General features: G+C 44.4%; 1 protein-coding gene across 1 annotated transcript; it reads left to right on the forward strand.

The window, feature by feature from the left end:
• Positions 1–127: 127 nt before the first annotated feature.
• On the forward strand, positions 128–13,452 carry LOC309383799 (uncharacterized protein). The gene is made up of 6 exons (XM_081936718.1): positions 128–1,951; positions 2,900–3,453; positions 3,733–3,847; positions 3,968–4,035; positions 7,641–7,770; positions 9,925–13,452. Exons 2-6 carry the CDS (start codon positions 3,037–3,039, stop codon positions 11,799–11,801), a joined length of 2,607 nt encoding a protein of 868 aa, XP_081792844.1. The 5' UTR covers positions 128–1,951; positions 2,900–3,036; the 3' UTR covers positions 11,802–13,452.
• Positions 13,453–19,695: the final 6,243 nt, after the last annotated feature.

The raw sequence follows: 19,695 nt of genomic DNA on the forward strand, positions 1-19,695 counted from the left end.
TAGAGTGAACAGCTAACGCTTTAGAAGATAGGCTCAAGGTCCAGAAATATCAACGATTTGAACGCTGGGCCCTATCCAAAATTATGCAGTTCAGCTTTTAAACAGGCAGGAAAATAATAAAAGTACTTTTATGGAACAGGAGATATCTGGATCAACAGCGGTAACTTTAGAAATATTGCAAAGAAGAACAACAAAGATGATTAGGGGGCAGGAGACTAAAACATTAAGAACACAAGGGATGGCGCAAGAGGAGCCTTCCAATACTTGAGATGCTGTCACAGAGAAGATGTCAACCTATTTTCCAAAGCACCAATGTTAACATAAGTAATAGATGAAAACTTATCAGATAACTCCGGCCTAGAACCTGTGGAAAGTTATCACCCAGCCCTCTCCCAGGAAAATGAAATATCTGATGTAATGAAATGCCATAATACAAATTTACTCAAAATTTAGAATATCTCACACAAAAATGAAGTAATAATGGTTATAGTTAAATAAATGTTTAACAATGATAATAACTGCGTACATACTGTATATATCAGATTGATAATACAAGATTCTATATAAATTGTAAGTGAAGACTATGGTGAGGATGTACAAAAGTTTTGTAACCAATCGACATACTGTACGAACCTGGAAGATGGTGTTTTATGTTTGTGCTTGTTTGTTTAAAAATTTAAAAAATGGATTTATTAAAAAAACAAAAAAAAATAAAAAATAAAAAGATATAAATAAAAAAGAGACAAGAAAAAAAAAGAAAATGAAATATCCTAGGAAATATTGAAAAGGCAGAATATTATATTTTCTTGGATGTGAAAAGGAAGAAACATGTTTTAAATTGAGAATAGCTCCCTGTAGCTTCCTGCCCCCGACCCACTTTGTCAATAGGCTATTAAGAAGGCCAAACCAGTCCCTTTACATAATAAAGAGTTCCCCCCTTCAGCTCCAGTGGGATGGGATTAAGGCATGATAATATTAGCACTTTACTCAACTGACCACATGGCATCTGAGAACTCAACCAAACCTGGATTCAAAATGCAGCCTTGAGAGTTGCCCCTGCATGGCCCCATGGGAGTCTGACAACCAATCAGAACACAAGCTCAAGATCAAAGGCCAGAGAGGGTATAAAACCAGGGACTCAGCATCTCAGTCTTTCCTTTTCTTCTTCTCCACCAACATTGAAGCATGTGATCACCTTTTCTGTTCAGGACTCAGGCCATGTGGTCCTGTCCACCATTAAAACCATCTTTCCAAGCAGCCTCCATGTCTCCAATGTCTTTTTCCCCACTTGGAGCAGAACCCAGAAGGACATTTCTTTCAAGAAACCAAAGAGAAATTTCCTGACAGAGCAATTAACTAGTGGAACAGCTGGATTCCAGATGTTTTTGGTGTTCTGTCACTGCAGCTTTTCAAGAACACATTGGACAGGCGTAATTCTGCAATGGTGTGGGGTTTCCTGCTGGAGCAGGGAATTGGGCTAAACAACACGCAAGATTCCTTCCAACTATGTTACTGGGTATTTTGAATCTCTTGAGTAAGAAGAAGGCTGAATCCGATTTCTTCTGGGTCCCTTCGCTCCCTGTATAAAAGGATGTAGCTTTCTACAGGAACCCTTCTTAAAAGTGAAAGGGGGCACATGGGTGTAACTCTGTCAGAAGCAATTGGATAAAGAAGGGTTATGGATAGGGAGGAAAACAACCTCTTCCTTTCTGGGCCCTGATGGAAAAGGCACCGTTTCCACCCTTTGCATAAGCCCCTTCCATGCACGCAGGAATCCGCCAGGTGTGTCCCTCTAAAACGAGAACCGGACGCCGTGCGATTCCCCATTCGGCCACTGGAGGCGATAATCAGAGGCGATTTACCATAGGAGAATTGGAGGGAAGTGACCTCACTGGATCTGACGTCTCTATTTAACCCTTTGAGCTTCGCAGGAGAACTCCAGGTGGGCAGAGTAAGTGGCTGTTTGTGTGTGTGTGTGTGAGTCTCCACGTGCAAATGGGGAGGGGGGAACAGGGGGTGCTGGTGCTAGAGAAGGAAGGGAGAGAAGCCCCCATGCAGGTTCCATCTTCGGAGTCCAGAGGGTGGGAGGGGTGGGAGGGCCCGGGATCCCATGTTCCCCTGCCGCCCCTCTTCATGCAGGTGCCAGGCAGAGGGAAGCGGTGCTCAGGATGAGCCGCGTTGCCCCAGGAACAAATCCCCAGAGAGGAGGGAGGGTCCCGGGGGAATCCTCCGCCCCCCCCCCATAGCCTGGAATAAGCTCCGAGGTCGGAGAAGGGGAGAGCCTGCAGGGGAAATCTGGAGCAGGGAATAAGAAGATGGTTGCAAGGGAGGAGCTGCAGGAGATTCTGCCCGCCTTCTCCTTAGGTGCTGCAGGGGACTAAAATTGGGTTGGATCCCCAGGAGTTCAATTTCTCTTGGGAGCGTGAGTGAACCAGCACATCACTAACCCCAGGTGTCTCATGTGAACAGCTGCTTAGCCTGTTTGGGTTTGGGGTATTTTTGTGAACTTACCTGCATGTAGTTGTGTGATTTGGCTCTCCAAAAGCAAACCCTGAAGAAAGGGAACATCCAAGCAGGTTCATTTTTTAAAAAAGTGAACTTTCCTGGTTTAGAGTTTGGCATCTTGGGTAAAACCTTCTTTGTAGGTAAATGCAGACCTAGGTTTTTATAAAGCAAGCCCAACTTTGTGAGAAGAAAAGAAATTGAAACACTGATCCCACATGCATTTATTCAGTGTTCCAAGTCCTTGATGGAAATCAATCTCAGGTTTTGTACAAACACATATTACTGCACAAGGGCAAACTGTTCAATGCCTCTGCAATCCTGTACTAGCTCGGAAAAACATATCTTTCCATTGGAATGTTCTTAATCCACCACATTCTTTTAATCTCACATATAGGACTTGGAAACCACTTGTACTACTTTTCTGGGAGGCAAAAAATTGGACAGAGGTGGCTGAAAGTCTTCCCTGACCTGTAGCTACAGGAATTGGCAAGATTCCCTGGGACCCATTTGAAGTTGCAGGAAGAAGAAAGAATGAAAAGCCACTCTTTAGAGAATAAGGAAATTGGAAAAGGCCCTTTGGGTGTCCAGCCTGGGAGCTATGAAGAGATCTGGGCAAGAACTGGGCAGAAGATCCTGGAGGAGACAACCATCCTTTCAGAAGTTCAGCCATGGAAGTTCAGGAGCTTCCAGCACCAGGAGGATGAAGGACCGCGAGGACTGTGCAGCCAACTCCATTCCTTTTGTAGTCAATGGTTGAGACCAGAAAAGCACACAAAAGCACAGATACTGGACCTGGTTGTTTTGGAACAGTTCTTGGCTCTTCTGCCCCTGAACATTGAGAGCTGGGTACGAGAGTGTGGAGCAGAGACCAGCTCCCAGGCGGTGGCCCTGGTGGAAGGTTATCTCCTGAGCCAGGTGGTGGAGCAGAAGGAGAGGATTGACTGGCAGGTGAGAGACCTTCTAATCTAATGCACTAAATCTAACAGTGGGTTTAAATTCTTAACTCATGCCTGCCAGAGTTCTTTGGCATCTGTTATACATGGAGATACTGTACTTCTAATTCTTGTAGGACCTTGTTCTTTTATTTGTGATAGTCGTTCCTTTCCTAATTTCCAGCCTCACGGATGGACTTCCAGGGCCTTGGAGGGGTGTTCACAGAAGAAGAATCCACTTTTGATGTGTATTGTCCATTGATTCTTCTTGTTGTTTCCTGCCTACTTTTTCAAGTCCTTCATGGTGGAGATCAGAGATCCTGAGGAAAGGAGGCATCCTTCAAGTTCATCTCTGGAAATGATTTTCAGGAGGATCTCTCAGGAGGATCTAAATATGGACATGACTGGAGGTAATCTAAAGCTCTCCCGTTCCCCAGGGAGATCTCAGGTGTTTCATCTTCTCTAGGCCTTCTCTTCTATAGAACTTCTACATTATGAATTATACAGTGTAAATTCTGTCTCCCTCATAGGGAAGAATAGAAGGAAGTTGACCCTTCCTGATGGTGGAACTGAAAGAATGGTTGAAACTCCAGTTCAAGTAAGAGGAAATTAATTTCTTAGATTTGTATGCTCCCTTTCCTTCAGAAAGTCAAGCTGATGTACGTAGACAGTCTCCTTCCATTTTTCCTTCTTTTTTGGGTTGGCTTATTTTTGTGTTCCTGAGCAAGATTGAAAATTGAAGTAGATTCCCTTTAGGAATATTTTATTAAAACCACCACTTTAAATAACTGCTAATTGCTTCCTATTATTATTATTGTTAGAATTGTACTTATGCTAATTACTCACTTTTCAAATAACCCTTGTTTGTAACTGTTTGACTTGGATTTGTGCAAGGATGCAGAAAACTGTCTAAATATTCAGATTGGCAATTCCGCGGCTGTCAAGCCAGCATACCACACCGTAATGCAATGAGTGAGGATGCTTTCTATTGTGGACCGGTAGAAGGAGGTCATCAGTTGTGGTTCCACTTTATTTTTTCACAAGACCCTGAGGAGTCTGGCTTCCCATCATGCACTTGACTTGAGTGTGCAGGCTGATTGGCAAATGGGTGTGTTTGTCTGTCTGCCCACTAGATGGAGAAAGAGAGCAACAACAGTATAAACTTACCGCATTTTTTGGAGTATGAGACGTACCAGAATATAAGACCCACCAAGGTTTTGAAGAGGCAAATGTTAAAAAAAAGTGGGTAGGTAGATGGAGAGAGTGAGTACGTAGATTGGTAGATAAAGGGATAGAGAGAGAAATAGAGAGAGAGAAATACAGTAGGTAGGTAGGGGGGAGAGAGAGAAATAGAGAGAGATAGAGAGAGAGAGAAATACAATAGGTAGGGAGAGAGAGAGAGAGAAAGTAGGTAGGTTGGTAGGTAGAGTGAGAGGGAGAGAAAGTAGGTAGGTAGGGAGGGAGAGAGAGAGAATAGGTAGGTAGGTGTTTCCACGTGTATTTTTTTTTAAAACAAAGTTTTATTGGTTTTTTGGTGTTTTACAAAAGGAAAAGGTATGGGGAAAGTTACAAATTGTGGCAGCCGCAAACTGCGGTAGGTATACCCCCCCTCCAGACTCATGGTGTACATTTGCATAGCATTCAAATATTACATAATAACATATAGTCAGTGTGGTACATTCATTAATAATTTCAATCAATTTATGTCATGTGGATTTTCTTACTTATTTGTGTGATCTGAGCTTTCTTGATGTCGCCCCATCTCCCCCCGTTGGCAGTGCTCCGGCCCCTCCCGTGTCTTGTGCATCTACTGGGATGTCTTCTGGTTTTTCTAGGAGTAGTTTATTTTTTTCCATAAAGGCCTGCGCCTCTATGGGTGTATTAATTCTGACTCTTGTCTCCTCCCAGAATATTAACATACCTTCAGGCAGCAACCAACGAAACCACACCCCCTTCTGGTATAATTTATTTGCCAATTGCGAATAATAATTTCTTTTCTCCCTCACTTTCTTGGGGATCTGTTTCAGTATGGTTATCTCCTTATCTTTGTATGTCAGGGCTTGTCCACTTTGTGTATTCAGAATTTCATCTCTTGTGCTTTTCCTAAGAAATTTAATGTGTACCTCCCTGGGGACATTGTGTGTTCTAGCATATGCGGAGTTCACTCTATAAACCAGGTCTATTTCCCACCCCATCTGTTGTTTTTCTTTCTGGATATACTCAGCCAAGATAGTTGTCATGATGTCCCTTATGTTTTCATCATCTGTCTCCATCACATTTTGAAACCTAAGATAAAAGGACATTCTCTCAAACTCTATTTTCATTTGTTGGGTGTCAAGCTCTTTGTTTCCCTTCTGCACGCCCTCCACACACCCCCCCCCTCATCTCAGCCGCCCCCTGCTCCAAGAGATCCAGTCTCTGTGAGTTCTTATTAATTTTTTCCTGGTTCCCTCTAATTTTTTCTATCATCTCCTTCAGTTGTTTCTTTATTTCCTCTTGTCCCTGTAGAATTTGCTGAAACATTTGATAAAACTCCAAGTCCGTAGTTTTAGCTTGTTTGAAGGCTGTCAATGTTGATTGTGTGCTCGGACTTGAGGTTGCAGATGTCGGGGCAGAGGCAGCAAAGCCAGACTTTCCAGGAGGTGGTCTTTTAGATGTCATTGTTAGTAATAAAGAGTCCAGTCAGTATAGAGAAGAATCAGTCAGAGCAGTAGAGCAGCCAAGGGAGACCGGGGGGTAGAGAGACCAGGCACAAGGGAACTCTCTAATCACCCTGGCAGGGAACAGACGTTTTTCACTCCAGAAAGTTCAAAAACAAACAATCCACAAGAGAATTATCCAAATAGCACGGAGACAAAGACCGGAAGCCTGAAGCTAAGAGGTGGAGTCAAGTTCACCTTTCATGAAGACAACGGAAGTGTGCCATCTTGCCCTGCCAACTTCGGGTACTGAGGCAACAAATAAAGTTTTCAAAATTCAAAGTTCCCACGCCTTCCAGATCCCATTGTCTTAAAACCTAAAGGTTTAAATCTGAAGATCCATTTAGTTGGAGTGTGACCTCTTTGGTTTGGCTCTCCCCCTCCTCCTTCCCTTGGGGCTACGAGCATGTTTGTTTCTAGCCGCTTGTCCGAGGGGGGGGGAAATCCCCCTCCCCTCCAGCCGCACCTCTCCAAATTAGCCAAAAGTTCCAATTAACACAACTGACGAGTTTTAGAGTTGGTGATAGGTATGAAGGGAGTCTTCACCTCACCGCATCGCCGCCGCGTCCTCAGCTTTCTTTTTTTCTTCCGGACAGCCTCGCATCGAAGACGCTTCAGTGCGTCACCCCTTTGCGCTCCTCGGTGCCTGGAGCGAAGCGAGAGCCCCCCGACGTCCGCTGCAGGGGTCCTCCCGCCGCGCCGCTCCTCCGGCAGAACGCCTATTTGGGGCGTCCTGCGCCCCCCAAGGGGTGGGGAGCCCACCGGGGATGCGCGGGGCGAGCAGTCTCTGCCCGTCGCCGTCAGCCGCCGGAACCGGAGGTTTTTCCACGTGTATTTATCCATGTGCTGGAGAAGGAAATTGCTGAAAATTTGCAGCACCTAAGACTTTGTTTCTGCTGGCACAGTACTTGATCAATGAAATTCACATCAATCACTCTAACTAAAGAGCTTTCCAAAAGGAAAAAAAAAGTTTTAGCACTCTGCAAACCTCCCAAAAACTTCCTTTTTTTACAGCAATCCCCCCCTTTTTAAAATAATGCAGGAATAGCCTTTAGGGGACTTGATGAGTGCTCCTGAGGGGGGGGGGGGGCAAAAATAAGTAAAAAATGGCCCGTTGTTTATACATTTCTGCCTTCCTCAGCCCCCAGGAGCTCTTTGAAAGCCTCCATAAGGCTATGCACGCCCATTTTGGTGAAGAGGCGAGGCATCAGGAGGCATTCGGTGTATAAGACGCACCCAGATTTTCAGCCTCTTTTTTGAGGGAAAAAGGTGCATCTTATACTCTGAAAAATACATATATACCACAATGTATATTTATATATTCTGGCATAACACTACCCAAAACATTTCTTCAATCCAAACATTTTCTCACATAAACCCTGGAATGCTACTTAGCAGAGCCAATTACCTTAGTGCATAGCATTACTTCGGGAATTTGTAAGCGATAGGAGCTTTTTTAAAACAATACCTCCTGGGCCTTCTGTGTACTCTCTTTCCCCGTCAGGAGGGCCTTGTCTCCTTCGAGGAGGTGGCTGTGTATTTCTCCGAGGAGGAATGGTCTCAGCTGGATCCTGGCCAAAAAGCTCTGCATTGGGAAGTCATGATGGAAAATTACAGGAACGTGGCCTCTCTTGGTAAGGGTGTTTCCTACTCTGCAGACAGAGAATTCAGGAAGACGTTTTGTAGTTGGATACCTCTGGCTGTTTCTCATTTTAAAAATCTCGAATTGTTATCCTCTTTGGAGAGGAAGCAGGTAGAAACATGCCATTCTCCTGCTCCTAGGAAGGAAATAGATCCATGACATTCTCTTTAGATGCATCCTGTGCCATTTCACATCTGATGTATTTTCTATTTCTATTTAAACATGTCAGTGGCAAAGTCATTCCTTGTCTTGATATAATGTTAAACTCCATCGCAGATTTCAGCTTTTTTGTCCCAGATACCGTGTTTCCCCGAAAATACAACCTGTCCCGAAACTAAACCCATGCCACATTTTTCGCATGGGCAAAAATATAAGCCCACCCCCGAAAATAAACCCCCCCTCCGGCCAGGCAGAGCACCGCTCACTGACCTAGCGTTATTCCGAAAGCGCCAAGTCGCAGGAGCCAGGGGGGGGGAGCTCTCACGTTGCTTGCCGCCTTCGGGATACCGCTAGGTTGGGGAGTGGCGTTCTGCCTGTCCGAAGGGGAGAGTTGCCGGGCGGCTGCTCCCTTGTGAACTGGCTCCCGAAGAGCCAGGCACAGCCTCAGGGGCGAAGCAGCCATGAGGTAATCATGCCCACGAGCAGCCACCCGGCAAATCCCCTCTCCAGCCGGCAGAGCGCCATTCACTGACCTAGGGGGTAATCCCTAAGGTGCCAAGCCATGTGGCGCTCTGCCCGCCCCACAGCTCCTGCGGCTTGGCACATTCGGGATACCCCCTAGGTCAGTGCATGGAGCTCTGCCCGGCTGGAGAAGGGGGTTGCGCGAGAGCCTGTTCCGCCCGCAGCCTCACCAAGCCCTTGCGCAGCTCTCCCAGGCCACCGCCGCTGGCTGCTGCTGGCCACCGCCGCCCCATTCCGCTCCGCGCATAACTTCCAAATCTAAAATTCGGGGCCGAGTGTTCCAGCATCGGCCGCTCTAGGAGTGCTCTCTATGGTGGGCCGGCTGCTGGAAGACTCTCTGTCCGGCAGCCAGCCCACCATAGAGAGCACTCCTAGAGCGGCCGATGCTGGAACACTCGGCCCCGAATTTTGGATTTGGAAGTTATGCGCGGAACGAGGCGGCGGCGGCGGCCAGCAGCCAGCGGCGGTGGCCTGGGAGAGCTGCGCAAGGGCTTGGTGAGGCTGCGGGCAGAACAGGCGCTCACGCAACCCCCTTCTCCAGCCGGGCAGAGCTCCATGCACTGACCTAGGGGGTATCCCGAATGTGCCAAGCCGCAGGAGCTGGGGGGCAGGCAGAGCGCCACATGGCTTGGCACCTTAGGGATTACCCCCTAGGTCAGTGAATGGCGCTCTTCCCGGCTGGAGAGGGGATTTACCGGGCGGCTGCTCGTGAGCATGGTTACCTCATGGCTGCTTCGCCGCTGAGGCTGTGCCCGGCTCTTCGGGAGCCAGTTCACAAGGGAGCAGCCGCCCGGCAGCCCCAAAACAATAAGCCCTCCCTGATAATAAACCCAAGGGCATATTTCGTGGGGCAAAAGAAAATAAGCCCCTGGCGTATTTTCGGGGAAACACGGTAATTCCATATCAGTCCTGTGAAGCCGTGATGGCGCAGTGGTTAAATGCAGTACTGCAGGCTACTTCTGCAGACTGCCGGCTGTCTGCAATTTGGCAGTTCGAACCCCACCAGGCTCAAGGTTGACTCAGCCTTCCATCCTTCTGAGGTCAGTAAAATGAGGACCCAGATTTTGGGGGGCAATATGCTGACTCTGAAAACCGCTTAGAGAGGGCTGTAAAGCCATGTGAAGTGATATATAAGTCTAAGTGCTATTACTATGAGGCCTTGTCATTCAAGTAAATTGGTTAACTAGTTCTGTTTTATTTCTATCCTGCACCTTAGAATTAGGGGTGAAATGGTGACGGTTTCCCATTGCAAACATGCAGCTTAGCTTAATAGAAGAACACTAGTATTTTCCTCCCCTTCAATCATGTGATTTTTGGCAAAAAAAAAGCAAAATGCAAGTGAAACATGTTTTATGTAAGAAGGAAAAGAGGAGATTGAAGATGAGTTTCAAAGGGGGATGATTTCCGGCTGATTGATTGTTTCCTTTAAACTTGGTGTATTATTTATTTCCCTTTTCCCTTGAAGGTGTTAATGAGAAGGTCCATGAAGAGTCAAGGGAATCATTCCAAGGGTTCAAGCATGGAGACGTAATGGAGAAGCCTGCAATTCAAATGGAATTCCACAGGCAGGAGAGAAACCCCTCAAATAATTGGAATAAGGAAAGCTCATCTTCCATTGAGGCTCACATGCAGGAGCTTCTTGAGGAAGGGGGAAAAATACAGAAGAAATATATGGGGAAAGGTGTAAAACTATCCAAAGAAACATTAGAGGTAAATGAACACTATCCATCCACATCCAAAGGACGAGATTATATACGCAAAGACAATGGAAAAAATTACAATTGGAATATCCCATTTTCTCAGGAAAATGAGTCTCTTATATCACTAAAAAGTCTTCCCATCGGGGAGACTCTGGAGGATGGAAAGAGCTTCTGTGAAAGGAAGACTTTGACTGCTCAGGAAAGAAACCACAAGGAGAAGCCATATAAGTGCATAGATTGTGGAAAGAGCTTCAACAAAGAGAGTAATCTTACATTCCATAAAATGATTCATATGGGGAAGAAGCCATTTAAATGCCTGGAGTGTGGAAAGGGCTTCAGTAGAAACACTACCCTTACCTTCCATAAGAGGATCCACACAGGGGAAAGTCCATTTAAATGCCTGGAGTGTGGAAAGAGCTTCAGTACAAACAGTGTACTGACTCTCCATAAAAGGATCCACACAGGGGAAAGGCCATTTAAATGCATGGAGTGTGGAAAGGGCTTCAGTACAAGCAGCACCCTTACTATCCATAAAAGGATCCACACAGGGGAAAAGCCATTTAAATGCATGGAGTGTGGAAAGAGCTTCTTCCGGCCTAGTGGCCTCATTAGTCATAAAAGGATCCACACAGGGGAAAAGCCATTTAAATGCATGGAGTGTGGAAAGTCTTTTCGTCAGAGCACTCACCTTACTTTCCATAAAAGGATCCACACAGGGGAAAAGCCATTTAAATGCATGGAGTGTGGAAAGTCTTTTCGTCAGAGCACTCACCTTACTTTCCATAAAAGGATCCACACAGGGGAGAAGCCACATAAATGCATGGAGTGTGGAAAGGGCTTCAGTAACAGCAGTGCACTTAACGTCCATAAGAGGATCCACACAGTGGAGAAAACATACAAATGCCTGGAGTGTGGAAAGAGCTTCTTCCAGCCTAGTGGCCTCATTCGTCATAAAATGAGCCACACAGGGGAGAAACCATACAAATGCATGGAGTGTGGAAAGAGCTTCTTACACCCTAGTGGCCTCATTCGTCATAAAATGAGCCACACAGGGGAAAGGCCATTTAAATGCCTGGAGTGTGGAAAGAGCTTCTTACACCCTAGTGGCCTCATTCGTCATAAAAGGATCCACACAGGGGAGAAACCATACAAATGCATGGAGTGTGGAAAGGGCTTTAGTAGAAGCAGTGCCCTTACCGTCCATAAGAGGATCCACACAAGGGAAAGGCCATTTAAATGCATGGAGTGTGGAAAGAGCTTCACGGCAAGCAGTGCCCTTACCGTCCATAAGAGGATCCACACAGGGGAAAGGCCATTTAAATGCCTGGAGTGTGGAAAGAGCTTCTTCCACCCTAGTGGCCTCATTTGTCATAAAAGGATCCACACAGGGGAGAAACCATACAAATGCACGGAGTGTGGAAAGGGCTTTAGTAGAAGCAGTGCCCTTACCGTCCATAAGAGGATCCACACAAGGGAAAGGCCATTTAAATGCATGGAGTGTGGAAAGGGCTTCATGGCAAGCAGTGCCCTTACCGTCCATAAGAGGATCCACACAGGGGAGAAACCATACAAATGCATGGAGTGTGGAAAGGGCTTCAGTACAAGCAGTTCTCTTACTGTCCATAAGAAAATCCACACATAGGAGAAGCCATTTAAATGCTTGGTAGAAAATCTTTTAACCAGAGCTATCATCTTACTCACCATCAAAGGATCCACACAAGGGAGAAGAAGCCAAGATAAATGCATGGACTTTGGAGAGAGCTTTAGGAGGACAAATGACCTAATTTCCCATACAAAGATACGCTTAGGTGGGAACATGATGTTAATTCTAGAAAGTTACATTTATGAATTTTCCTATTTACAGAGACTGAACTTGCAAAGGAATTATTTTCTTAGTCTGAACGACGGATATGAATTTACTAACAAAAATGCAAACAATGGGTGTGTCATTTCAATTCTGACCTGGATTATTTATATTTAAGTACAATTTATTTATTTTCAAAAGTACCATTCCTACTCTCCACTTGTTTCTTCTTCCCATGTGATCATATTCAAAAGGCTTTAAATTTCCCTATTTTCCCTCATTTTTCCCTTTCTGATTCATTAATAGACACCCAATTTATTAGAGTACTTTCCTCCATCCTCAGGAAAGTTGGAATGGTGCAGCCGAGAGATTGTAGGCCAGTGATGGCGAACCTTTTAGGCTCCGATTGACAAAACTATGCGCGCCTGCATGCCCTAACTGAAAGGTGTTCATATTTGCATGCGAATATGCCCGTGCCATGGACATGCAATAATATGCACATGCACATGCACATCAGAGATCCGAAAACCATCTGGCTGGCAGGAGGTGGGTTATCCCAATATTGGCAGCGCGGCAACAGGTAACAGGTAAAATCAGTGCGGCAACAGGTAAGAAGCTCACAAAAGAAGCTCCACGGAGATGTGACCTGGGCTGACGGCGCATGTGCCAGCACAACACAGAGAGCTCTGCATGCCACCTCCCGAACATGTCCCATAGGTTCACCATCACAGTTCTTGGCTTTTTAAAATATACAAATATAATCCAAAGAGACTTCAAGTTGCATCAAACTTTAGAGTGAGGTGGAATTTGATACTGAATTGTCTTATTCAGGAATTGCGACATTGCATTAACAGTGATAAGTAAGAGGTTTTCCACTTTTGATTTTTCATGATTCCCCCTCCCTCTCTTTTTGTCCAAAATTCGGGATACTAAAGTGATGCCACTGTGCTAACATTGCAAGTGATCAAGCAAGAAAGGTGCCAATCACAAATCAGTTAGACCAAAATAAATAATCTTTAGTTTTTTTAAAAAAACTATTCCAGAAAACAAATTCTGATCTTCCTGATCACAAATAAGACGGGGAGCCATCTCTGTGATGTGAAGAATTCCAAAAGAATCAAAAGTTGCATTCACAGTGTAGAACTGTGACCTGAGCCAGGTGCTATGTGTAGAGAAGCATGAAGCCTTATTTAGTGAAAGGCCTCATAATCTGAGGGAATTGCCACATGGGCATCAATGTACAGTGAGTGAGAAGATCTGAAAGGACGATGGATTCCTCTTTCTCTGATGAAAAGCCCCAATCCCCAAATGCATGTGCAAAATCTTTTTTCAAGCATTATGGCCATACTTTGCTCCTCTAAAGTGTAATGGAGACTAAGAAGTTGTCTAAATCTGATTTTTTTAAAAATCAAATATCAATGGTATTGTTACTTTTTGGTCATGTAATATGCTCTTTTACTCTTTGGTTGTATTAGAAAAAATAGTAATATTCCAATATTTGTAAATATTTGGATGGGGGCATAGTCTGGATTTTAGAGGCTCGTGTTGGCTTGAATTTGCTTTTTCAGTGCTGATATTTGAGGCCTCCTTGAATCTCTAGAAAGCCTTCAGAGTGGCCCTTTTGGAGGAAAGTGAGTTTCGATCCTCCACAGAAATTCACAGAAAGATCACAAATCATTCCTACACTGTAAGTGGAATACATATATGGGGTAGACAGCATCACCACCCGATGGAGTTGTAACTGGCTGACATACTGTACTCAATGAGTAGTCCTTCATGACATTACGTCTACATGTAAGGAACTAAGCAGTGGAGTACCAAAAGGCTCCATCTTGGGCCCAGTACTCTTCAAAATCTTCATAAATGACTTAGATGAGGGAATAGAAGTGGTACTCATATCCAATTTCCTGATGATACTAATCTGGCAGGAATAACCAACACCCCAGACAACAAGCTCAGGATCCAAAAAGATCTTGACAGACTTGCACAATGGGCCCTATCCAACAAAATAAAAGTTAATGTGGAGAAAAGCAAGGTTTTGCACCTGGACAGGAAAAACCAAAGGTACAAGTATACATTAGGTGAAACCTGGCTCAAAAACAGTAACTGTGAGAGGGACCTTGGAGTCCCAGTGGACAATCACTTAATCATGAGTCAGCAAGTGTGTGGCAGCTGCCAAAAAAGCTAATCTAACCCTTGGTTGTATAAATGGTTGTATAAAATCAAAACAACCTGAAGTATTAATACTGATTTATGAAGACTTAAGTAAGACTACACTTGGAATACTGCATCCAGTTTTGGTCACCACATTGCAAAAAAGATGTTGAGACTTTGGGAAAAATGCAAAGAAGAGCAACTAAGATGATTAAATGCCTGACAGGATTGGGGTTAGGCTAGTCTAGACTACAGAAAAGCTAGGGGGATCATCATAGTAGTATTCCAGTATTTCAGTGACTACCACAAAGAGGAAGAGGCCATTTTCAAAATCACCAGAGGACAGAACAAGAAACAATGGAGAGAAGCAACCTGGAATTAAGGAGAACCTTCCCAACAGTGAGGAAAATAAATTGGTTGAACAGCTTGCCTTCAGAAGTTGTAGGTGGTTCAACACTGGAGGTTTTTAAGAAGAGACTGGACAGTCACTTGTCTGAAATGGTATCTGATTTCCTGCTTGAACGGGACTGGAGTAGAATACCTCCAAGGTCCCTTCCAGCTCTCTTCTGATTCCATCTAGAAACTTCAATGTGCTAGAGATGCCACTGGTTTTCTTAAGTAGACTGTTTTTTGAATAGTTTGTTGATTTTTATTTTCGCTGGTGGTTCTTATTTTACAATGCCTTGAGATAACGACATGTGTTAAGGGCAATGGAGCAGTTATTGTTTATGTACAGGTTTCCTCAAAAACAAATTCCTCAATTATCCTTTTAATCCTTGTAATTAAAAAAAAAATCTGCTTGCACAGCCAGTGAAGAAGAAAAAGCTCCATTATTAATGAAGTTTAACCACACAAGAATACATGGAGGGAAGCATCTATATTTTATCTATGTGTACATCTAAATCTATAATTTAGACGCACATTATATCTACATCTATCGGGAGGGAAGCAAACAGTTACCCCAGGGTTCTGTCTGAGACACAGTTCTCTCCAAAATCTTAATTAGCAATGTAGATGGGGGAAATAGAAGGAAACTCATAAGATTTGGGGACAACACCAAGCTAGAGTGAATAGCCAACAGTTTAGGAGATAGGCTCAAGGTCCAGAAGGATCTCAACAAATTTGAACGCTGGGCACTATCCAAAATTATGCAGTTCAGCTTTTAAACAGGCAAGAAAATAATAAAAGTAATTTTATGGAACAGGAGATATCTGGACCAACAGCGGTAACTCTAGAAATATTGCAAAGAAGAACAACAAAGATGATTAGGGGGCAGGAGACTAAAACATTAAGAACACAAGGGATGGCGTAAGAGGAGCCTTCCAATACTTGAGAGGCTGTCACAGAGAAGATGTCAACCTATTTTCCAAAGCACCTGTCGGAAGAAATGTCCTTCTGGGTTCGGCTCCAAGTGGGGAAAAAGACACTGGAGACATGGAGGCTGCTTGGAAAGATGGTTTTAATGGTGGACAGGACCGCATGGCTTGAGCCCTGAACAGAAAAGGTGATCACATGCTTCAATGTTGGTGGAGAAGAAGAGAAGGGCAGATGGAGGGGCTTGCTAGGCTTTTTATAACCTGTTCAGTCCCACCTCTCTGTTTCCTGTCCCTGTGTAAGAAATGTATTCTGATTGGTTGTCAGACTCACATGGGCCCATGCAGGGGCAACCCTCTGGGCTGAGTTTTGAATCCAGGTTTGGTTGAGTTCAGATGCCATGTGGTCAGTTGAGTAAAGGCTTATATTATCATGTCTTCATTGTCAGTGCCAGAACTCTACACCCATCCCCCTGGAGCTGAAGGGGAGAACTCTTTATTATGTAAAGTGTGACTAGCTTGGCCTTCTTAATGGCCCATTGATAAAGTGAGGATGGCAGGAAGCTGCAGGAATTTACTTAGTTTTTAAAATGTGTTTCTCCCTTTTTCACATCCAGGAAAATATAATATTGTGCCTTATCAATATTTCCTAGGATATTTCATTTTTCTGGGAGAGGGCTAGGTGATAACTTCCTACAATCCCTCCTTTTTTTTTTTGAAAACATGTGAGTGGAACGCACATGTTCTTGACAAAAGATAAAAATTGGTCAGATCAGGAAGGCTTAATTTTTCTGATCGAAAGGCATTGAGAGACAGCAGAAGGATCCCTTCAGTGGCTCCCAGAGAGCTTTCAACCATGAAGGTCTAGCAACCAGGGCACAATTTCTGGAAAGAAATTTACAATATCCAATTTACCATGCCAATTATTTTCAGATGTTTGATATCACTTTCTGTGAGCTTCCAGACGGGTTGCAAGCAGGCAGAAGTCCCAAAATTCTTCACAGCCATGCTTTTCCTTTAAGTTACGGACTGCATATTTCAAAGGGATGATTCTAGAACCTGCCCTAACACTTATTTTAGTGAGACCAAATTGAGTTTGGCTAGTGTGCAATACAAGCTATTTAGTGTTTTTTTTTGAAATTACACACAATGAGCCCAGGGACTCCTGAGACCACCAGTGCAGCATGTCCTGCTTTACTGGGCAGCATCTTTTTTTTGAGTCACAGTCAGGGTTTGAGTTTTGAAGATCCTTTCTGCTACTCTTCAAGTGGGGGAATTGCCTGAGGGGAACTGACCCTCCCCCATGGGATTAAAGGGGAGATATCACTGCTTAGGCTTTTGTGCAAGGGCAAAAATCAACCTAGGAAAAGCTTTGTGGAGTTAAGTCAAGGAGATAGTTTCAATCTAATTCTGAATGGAGCCTGCCCCCCCTCCCCCCCTCTCTCTCTGTGTGTGTGTGGCTGCTTCTACAATATAGAAAATACAGGCATTTTGGACAAACTTTCCTCCCACTAGATAGAAATCTAAGGTGTTCAGATCTTGCTGTGCCAGCCATTCTCAAATACAATTCTTACATGAATACATTAAACTGATTACAATACAAACGAGACAGGAAAGAAAACCTTACAATGGGTTTCCGTGAAGGAGGCAAAGAAAGAAAACTTTACAATCAATTTTCCACCCTCCCCCGTAGTCTTTACAGCTGTCTTCTGGGGATAGAAGAGTCTTTTGGTCTTTACTTCTTCATCTCCTTCAGGGTTCTTTCATGTCTGCTAGGGTGGCACGCTTGATTTGGTGGGAAGGCTGGTGAGTTAGGCTTCACTCTGGTTGCTGGACATTCAGTGGGGGACTAGATCCAAACCCAATTCCTGGCTCAAATGGATGGAGGGTCTCCTCTAGAGGCATCTGGATCCATGTGCTCTGCTCATTGTGCAGGGCTGAAAGGCATGAGAACAAGGTCCCCTCCCCCACAGAAAAGGCATTGTTGGAGGATTAGAAGTAAAGGGGCGGGGGGGGGTAGATAGCTTGCAGACAGAGTTTGAAAAATAAAACCATCAGTTACTAAACAGATAAACATTATGGGGATATCACAGATGAGAAATGGAGTCTGGATTCACATGATTCAGGAAAGAAATGAACAGGTAAAATCATTTAGACACACAATAAATGCAAGGATGAAACTTTTCTTGCAAACATTTCCTGGGTTGTTACTTTAAGGTATAGGCAAGGAAGGAAGGAAAAAAAAATCTTTACTCTGTTTCTGCTGGCCAAACAGACACAAAGTAAAGACCCCACTCTACCTTCACTTAAGTTTCCTGGGCCCAACAAACTGAGCGAAGGCAATTTCTGCCAGTTTACTCTTTTCTTTCTTTGAACACTTTAAAATTCTTGTCTTTTTTTTTGGATTGGAGACATTTTATAGTTACAATTACCTCGAGGGCACACAAAGACTTAGACATACACACACACACGGACAAAGAGGGGATAACAAAACTCATGAGTTTCACAAACAAAATCATTCTCACCATGAATCTCAGTTAAATTGTGGAAGGCACAAATCTTAACAAACAAACCACATGGTTACATAGAAGACAGAGAGACAGACAAGAGAAAAAAAGAAATCCCACCATTTTCCCTTTTCTTTTAAGTACTTTTTTAGCCAAATTAGTTTTTCCTCTATCATCTTTCAGCAAAGCCCATTTTTCTACAATCTGTTTTGCTTTCCTTATCATTCCGGCCAGGACAGGCATCTGCCTTTTTGTCCCAGGCCCCCAACAGTTCCCCTAGGGGGGTTTCCGTGGCCACCATCGAGCTACTGCTTCCCATGATCCCGTTCAGATGTGGGCTCACTTCGTCCTAGCCGGGTTTGCCACTTCGTATTTCCCCGCTTCAATTTCGCGTCCTTAGAGGACTTTCGCACCCTTTTGAAGGGACTTTTGTCTGCCCTTCGGAGGGTCTATGTGTGCCCTTCGGAGGGACTTTTTCTGTGTGCCCTTCGGAGGGACTTTTCACGTTCCTCACTGCGGGAACCTTCTCTCTATTTGTGCCCTTTCACCCAGGGACTTTTCTTACAGTTTCAAGTCTTGGGGAGAGACCCGGAGGACCAGTTACCCAGGAGGGGTTCTGTCAGAGCGGGTATGCGTACCTCCTTTTTTTCCCTTTCTCTACCTTTCTTATGGGCTTTGGCTTTTTCCTCTCACAGGACAAAAACAGCAGCAACAACAACAACAAAAAATCATTCACTTTTCCATCCATTTTCACACACACTAGTCACACACATGCAGGCATACACACATTTCCACGCTTTAAAATTAAATTTTAGAGAATTAAAATTTAGAGGTACTCACCTTCTTTCCAGGCAGCCTTTGAGCTCAAACTCAAAACCCCTTTAAAGCCTAGATCCAAAAGGTTAACGCCAAGATAAAATCCACCCACAGACTCAATGGGGTCTGTGCCGGCATGGGAGGCTTACCTTGGCCATATCCATTGGTTAAGCTAGCTTGGAGTCCCATCTGGGGTGCCAATTGTCGGAAGAAATGTCCTTCTGGGTTCGGCTCCAAGTGGGGAAAAAGACATTGGAGACATGGAGGCTGCTTGGAAAGATGGTTTTAATGGTGGACAGGACCACATGGTTTGAGTCCTGAACAGAAAAGGTGATCACATGCTTCAATGTTGGTGGAGAAGAAGAGAAGGGAAGAGAAGAGGAAGAGAACCCTGAAGAAGGGCTTGCAGGGCTTTTTATAACCTGTTCTGCCCCACCTATCTGTTTCCTGTTCCTGTGTAAAAAATGTATTCTGTTTGGTTGCCAGACTCCCATGGGCCCATGCAAGGGCAACCCTCTAGGCTGAGTTTTGAATCCAGGTTTGGTTGAGTTCTCAGATGGCATGTGGTCAGTTGAGTAAAGGCTTATATTATCATGCCTTCATTCCCATCCCCCTGGAGCTGAAGGGGAGAACTCTTTATTATGTAAAGTGGACTAGCTTGGCCTTCTTAATGGCCCATTGACAAAGTGGGGATGGGCCGGAAGCTGCAGGAATTTACTTAGTGTTTAAAATGTGTTTCTCCCTTTTTCACATCCAGGAAAATATAATATTCTGCCTTTTCAATATTTCCTAGGATATTTCATTTTCCTGGGAGGGGGCTGGGTGATAACTTCCAACACACCAATGGTAACATAAGTAATAGATGAAAACGTATCAGATAACTCCGGCCTAGAACCTGTGGAAAGTTATCACCCAGCCCTCTCCCAGGAAAATGAAATATCT

Source organism: Natrix helvetica, assembly GCF_964273705.1.
Source record: "Natrix helvetica genome assembly, chromosome: 1".
Classification (NCBI taxonomy): Eukaryota; Metazoa; Chordata; class Lepidosauria; order Squamata; family Natricidae; genus Natrix; species Natrix helvetica.

Bases quoted from the DNA above. Each gene is read 5' to 3' on its own strand.
- LOC309383799 (XM_081936718.1), top strand. From the start codon at position 3,037: ATGAAAAGCCACTCTTTAGAGAATAAGGAAATTGGAAAAGGCCCTTTG. The intron at 3,848-3,967 runs GTAATCTAAAGC...TCTCCCTCATAG, and splicing joins AAATATGGACATGACTGGAG to GGAAGAATAGAAGGAAGTTG. The intron at 7,771-9,924 runs GTAAGGGTGTTT...TTTCCCTTGAAG, and splicing joins CAGGAACGTGGCCTCTCTTG to GTGTTAATGAGAAGGTCCAT.